This window comes from Crotalus tigris, unplaced genomic scaffold (genome assembly GCF_016545835.1).
Source record: "Crotalus tigris isolate CLP2741 ecotype Arizona unplaced genomic scaffold, ASM1654583v1 scf7180000017568.13789103, whole genome shotgun sequence".
Lineage (NCBI taxonomy): Eukaryota > Metazoa > Chordata > Lepidosauria > Squamata > Viperidae > Crotalus > Crotalus tigris.
This window is the reverse complement of record NW_024096479.1, coordinates 343,169-349,485: the sequence shown is the minus strand read 5'-3', so window position 1 is coordinate 349,485 and position 6,317 is coordinate 343,169. Positions and strand designations below refer to the sequence as shown.

Here is a 6,317-nt window from a genome sequence, read left to right as displayed (position 1 = left end):
TTTTCACGATGAAACAACATGTACAGCACTGTCAACCTTATGAATTTTGCACCATTTCAAAAGTAAGCAACTGTGATTTTAAAGCACTGGACTGAGTCTGGTATCAAAAACATTTTAAAAGATAAGCCTCAAGTCTATTTCTTTTGTAACCTAAGTGGTTTCAGGTTTATCATCCACAACCCCTATTATTTTTTTCCAAAGCATTTGCTATTATTTTGAAAGCTGTCTCTCAAGTGTTTATGATGGAGGGGAGTCTTCTTCGGTAGTTGAGGTAGAAGAACTGAGATTAAAGACATTTTTTCAGGCCACCATGAATGGGAATTTGGGGCTTTCGAAAGGTTATTTCAGGAGGGGCGTAGCAGTTGCACATGCGGAAAATTCCTTTATAGAAACAAAAGAGTTAATTTCGAGCACAGCCATATGCTATCCAGGCATCCAGATCCAGATACGTCCTGGTTTCTCTCGTTCTCACTCTCTCGGCGTCTTTTTTTTTTTTTTAACCAGATTCTTTCTGATTTTTGCCTACCACAGATTAACACGGTTCTCCCCCTCCACTCTCCGCGCGTGTACGCGTCCCTCTCTTCCATTCAAGAGTCTGAAAGTTTCTTTCAACTTTCCTGCAAAAACAATCACCATTACAGAATCCGCCCCCGGTCCTCCCCTCCCCTTTGGAAGCTTTTATCTTTCTGTCCAATCCTCAACAGAGGCACAGAAGCAACAGATTGTGCGATTGGTAGATCTTGAGTTCTATGGCCCGCCCACTGTTTGGTTTGTGAATGGGGCGAAGGGGTGGAGTTCCGTGGAATACCAGACATACACGAATATATATAATCAAAGTGCAGAGACGTCTTTTTTTCCCCCTCGTTATTTTTTGGCTTTTAGGGTGGATGTTGCTTGTTCCAACGGCAGCTGGTCTGTCCTGTTGCATGCATAAGGGCGCCAACGGGATATCGGACTACCCGTGTTTCTGTTTAAAGGATTAGCACCCTTGCTGGTACAGGAGACGACGGAGTGTGATTGGATTTTTTGAACAAAAAGCCCTCACACCGAACTCCTCAAATGAACGCGCGGCTGAAACGGAGGAGTAACAGTAAGCCAAATTCTTGAATTCCCGAACTTTGAGGGGTGGAACAGCCAGCTGGGAAGCGGAGCCAGTTACGGCGGTCGAATTTGTGCACGATCGTCCCACCCACCCGCCCCCCTCCGTCCCAAGACTGCTTCGTGGCCGACCGAAGGAAAAACACCGCGCTGTGAGGCGCCGTCAAGACCTCTCTTTGGTGGAAGAGAATACATCGGAGTAGCATTTTGGCTTGCAACCCTAGCAAAGAATTATCATCCAGCCCTTGGCGAGCGATCAACGAGAGAGCCGGTTTGGCCAGCGATCCGCCTCTTTCACCTCCTCCACCCGAGAGCAGACTGCTGGAAGAGCGAAGCCAGCCTTGGGCCGCCGCCGCTGCCGCGTGAGCCTTCTGGCCGCTAGCCCTCGCGGGGGTCTGGGCTGGGCGCCGCCGATGCTTCGAGACCCCGGCGCCTCTGGGCTGTGAAGACCCCCTCCGCCGCTCCCTCCCGCCGGCCTCGCTCCTTGCTTTCCTTGCTGCCGCCTCGGATCATGGATCGAGGACCGAGAGCGGCGAGGAGGGGCCCTGCTTCCTTGGGCCTGGCCGTCTTCCTGGGCGTCCTGGGCGGGATTCCCTGGGGCTCGGGTGCCCAACCTTACCACGGGGAGAAAGGGATTTCTGTCCCGGACCACGGCTTCTGTCAGCCCATTTCGATCCCTCTCTGCACGGACATCGCCTACAACCAGACCATTCTGCCCAACCTCCTGGGCCACACCAACCAGGAGGACGCCGGGCTGGAAGTCCATCAGTTCTACCCGCTGGTGAAAGTGCAGTGCTCGCCGGAGCTGCGCTTCTTTCTGTGCTCCATGTACGCGCCCGTCTGCACCGTCTTGGAACAGGCCATCCCGCCCTGCCGATCCCTGTGCGAGCGGGCGCGCCAAGGCTGCGAGGCCCTGATGAACAAGTTTGGCTTCCAATGGCCCGAGCGGCTCCGCTGCGAAAACTTCCCCGTCCACGGCGCAGGTGAGATCTGCGTGGGGCAGAATACTTCGGACACTTCGGGAGCGGGCGGAGGGGGCCCCGGAAGTGCCACCGTCTATCCCACCCCGTATCTGCCCGATACCCCCTCTCACCCCCTGCGTCCCACCGGCTCTGGCTTCTCCTGCCCACGGCAGCTCAAAGTACCCCCGTACCTGGGCTACCGCTTTTTGGGTGAGAGGGACTGTGGTGCCCCTTGTGAACCAGAACTCCCCAATGGGCTGATGTACTTCAAGGAGGCGGAGGTTCGCTTTGCCCGTCTACTGGTAGGCATCTGGTCAGTCCTATGCTGTGCCTCCACCCTCTTCACTGTCCTGACCTATCTGGTGGACATGAGACGCTTCAGCTACCCTGAGCGACCCATCATCTTCCTCTCTGGCTGCTATTTCATGGTGGCAGTGGCCTATGTGGCTGGCTTCCTGCTGGAGGACAAAGTGGTCTGTGTGGAACGTTTTTCCGAAGACGGCTACCGCACTGTGGTGCAGGGCACCAAGAAAGAAGGGTGCACCATCCTTTTCATGATCCTCTACTTCTTTGGCATGGCCAGTTCCATCTGGTGGGTGATCCTCTCCCTCACCTGGTTCCTTGCTGCTGGCATGAAGTGGGGCCATGAGGCCATTGAGGCCAATTCCCAGTACTTTCACCTGGCTGCCTGGGCCGTGCCTGCCATCAAGACCATCACCATCTTAGCCATGGGACAGGTGGACGGGGACGTGCTCAGTGGAGTCTGTTATGTGGGCATCTACAGTGTAGACGCACTGCGGGGCTTTGTCTTGGCCCCACTCTTTGTCTACCTCTTCATTGGCACCTCCTTCCTTCTGGCTGGCTTTGTGTCCCTCTTCCGTATACGGACCATCATGAAACATGATGGCACCAAAACCGAAAAGCTGGAGAAGCTCATGGTGAGGATTGGCATTTTTAGCGTCCTCTACACAGTGCCTGCCACCATTGTGTTGGCTTGCTACTTCTATGAGCAGGCCTTCCGGGACACATGGGAGAAAACCTGGCTCCTGCAGAGCTGCAAAAGCTATGCCATTGCTTGCCCCACCAACTTTGCCCCAATGAGCCCTGACTTCACTGTCTTTTTGATCAAGTATCTTATGACCATGATTGTGGGCATCACAACTGGCTTCTGGATTTGGACTGGCAAAACTCTCCAGTCTTGGAGGCGCTTTTACCACAGACTCAGCACAGGAAGCAAAGGAGAGACTGCTGTATGAGGGTCCCTTGGCTTCTTCTCCCCTTGTATTGCAAGGAACAAGGGCTTGGACCATTGTTCCTTCAAACTACCTTTACTTCTCACCAAGAGACCATCTCTAGACTGTGCTTTGGGGCAGTACATATCTTATCCTCTGAGAATTTGCTTATTCCCCCCCCCCCAATCCTGGCCTTCTAAATGGTTCTGCGTATCTGTTTAGAGTATGCTGGCATAGTGCCAAGAATAGAAGTTTGGGACAAAAAGAAAGGAAAGCAAGCTATCTTTTTACCACATGATAGGTTGCCAAGTTAGACCCTCTCCCCCAAATCAGAATCTTAGTTTACAGTTTTTTCTAAAGTTACCCAGGAAGGCTCTGAGAAGGGAGAAAGTGTGTGTGTGTGTGTGTGCGTGTGCGTGCACGCGCGCACCCGCACGCATGCATGTTCATTCCTTTTTAAACATGCATGTTCATTCCTTTTTAAAAAGGAAATTGCCAAATAAGTCTTAGTGGAGGTTCCTCCATATTGTAGCAGTGCAATCCATTGCAAGCCTACTTGGAAGTTAAATCTCCACCGGATTCAATGGGACTTACTTCCAAGTAAAGGCATAATGGTTTCCAGCTAAGCACACTTGCCTTGGGAGCAAGTTACCTCACACTTAGTAGAGCTTAACTTCTGAATCAGCAGTGCTGGGCTTGGCCAGGCTGTAGGGAAAATTCTGCATTCCGGTTTTCAAAGTTTTCTTCCTGGCTGACTTGGGCTTTGGCAAAAGAGTCTTGCTGAGATTTTAGGGGGGAGCAAGGAGGGGAGGAGGAAAGAAATGGGTCTGAAAAAGAAGTGACATGTTGATTTTTGATAGAATGGCTTTAACTCTCTTGTCTTTTGTTAGAGGAGACAAAAGAGAAACAAAAGTGGGTTTCTCTGCAGCAAAGCATAAGCAGGGGTTTGGTTTTTATGGGGAAACTAACAAAGAATTTGTTGAGGTTCAGCTAGAGCTGCGAGTCATACAGCTCTTTATTTTCCTTTATGAACACAAGGGAAAGGCTTCTCAGGAAAGTCTCCTGTGTAACTGGAGAAAAGCTGAGGTTGCCTCTCTCTCCCTCCCCCCCCCTTTTCAAAACAACTAACAAAACAGCCAATAATCAAACAAGCCTTTTAAAACATATAAGTTTTTATATTCACAAGGTTGCAGTTGGTTTCTCTGGCTGATAATCTGTATCGCCCTTTGATTTGTAAATGGGGCTGAGGGAAGGCCCTAGAAACTGAGGAGGAGGAGAAGAGATTTTGCAGTCCTGGTATATATAATCAGGGAGGCACCTCGGTGCTCCCCTCAATATGCTCTTAGATTCCCTTGAAACCAGTAGATTCTTAATTGTGGCCTTCACTGGGGAACCAGTTTCTTGCAGATGTTTACATGGACTTGAAGTGCTACCACTTCAGGGAGTTTATTCATTGGTGAAGGCATTGAGGAAGAGAGCCGTAATTCTACAACAAAAGGTTGCCTTGATTAAGGCTGAAGTCCAATGTTGATGTACCTAGGAAAAGACCCCCATTCTACCCTGCATCCAGTTCAGATTCAAGGATTGAGACTCCGCCACCCATTTAGGCCCCTGGTGGCACACAATCACTCTGTTGAAAGTGCTACACAGCCTTAGGAAGGTTTATGTAGAAAATCTCCTGTGGAATTCAGTGATAGGGAGAGGCTTTTTCAGCTTAAGGAAATGCTGGAATTGATGCGTCTTGTTCATAAACTGTGTGTTTTCTTTCAAGATTCCCTGCATTCCTTTCTTGAACGATCAGCCTATTAAATATGTCTGAAGTTAAAAGTTTTACATCATTATATATAACATTTCATCAAAGAGTCCACTGTTGGAAATAAGTTGATTTCAGAAGCCTTTCTGAAATGCTGTATTTCTCAAGCTAGCTTTCTGGAAAAATAAGGGGGTTCTATTTAATTTTACCCCAAAGACTAATTGGAGAACTCAGGGCTTTAACAAGCCATTCTTGGATTTCCCCTTCCTTCTCCAGAACACACCGATATCTTTTTTAATGAATGGACACCTTTACAAAATATTACCACTATTAAGAAATGTAGAATTAATTAAGGAAGGGGTAAAAGAATGTCAGGTATAGTACTGGGGGAGTAAACAGCAAGAAAAATGTTCCATTGATTAATTTGTAATATCTGATCTTCCTGGTTCTGATATTTTGGTTTGTTTGGGAATTTTTAAACTGAGCATAAGACAAGCTAGAAATGCATAATGTACATTTTGTAAATCCGACATTTTGTAAGAAAATATATATGTATTTGTTTTTACTTTTTTGTTTTCAAAATTTCTGTGTAAGACGCATTTCTTGTATATGTACAAGATACAAAAATAAATGGATTTTTAATATAATTCATGAAAAGTGGTATTTTAATTTGATATTTTCCCCTGCACTTCATTAAAAATGTGTTAAATCTTTATCACACTGAAGGGAAAAATGTTGGTTAAAGAGCAATTCCTAGGCATATTTATTTTAAATAAATATTTTTGGACTGAATGGGTCTTTTAAATGAATAGTTCAGACTGGGCAGTGCAACGGCAGCATGTTCAGACTTGATTGCAAGTGTCTACTTGAAGGGATTCCAATTGATTTCCAAGAGGGCCTCCTGCTGGGATCCAGTATGGTTAGGCAGCCTTGTCCAATGGCATGAGATTCTGGGAATTTAACACACCTGGAAAATTCCAGATCCTAAACAGCTGGATTGCAATATATTTGTCTTAGGCAATAGTTGTGACCGCAGAGTAGTAATAACTCTTATGAAATCAATAAGGATTGTCTTCGAAACTAATATTTTCTGGATTTCTAGTGGCTCTTCTGGTATTTATGTGGTATCTTTGCTGTCCTCACTAAGTAAAGTCCAAAGCCTTTTCTTAACCAGTCTCCTGTCCTCAAAGCAGCCAGCTGAATGCCTCTCAGAAGCCCACAGGCAAGTAAGCAGCACAAAACCCTTTTCTTACTTGTGGTTTCTTCCCAGCA

The 6,317-nt window shown here is 47.5% G+C and overlaps 1 protein-coding gene across 1 annotated transcript; it reads left to right on the top strand.

Moving 5' to 3' along the window:
- Positions 1–669: 669 nt before the first annotated feature.
- On the top strand, positions 670–5,692 carry FZD7 (frizzled class receptor 7). Its single transcript, XM_039354578.1, has one exon. It carries the CDS (start codon positions 1,610–1,612, stop codon positions 3,314–3,316), a length of 1,707 nt encoding a protein of 568 aa, XP_039210512.1. The 5' UTR covers positions 670–1,609; the 3' UTR covers positions 3,317–5,692.
- Positions 5,693–6,317: the final 625 nt, after the last annotated feature.

Excerpts from the sequence above, each read along its gene's own strand:
- FZD7 (XM_039354578.1), top strand. The coding sequence starts at position 1,610 with ATGGATCGAGGACCGAGAGCGGCGAGGAGGGGCCCTGCTTCCTTGGGC.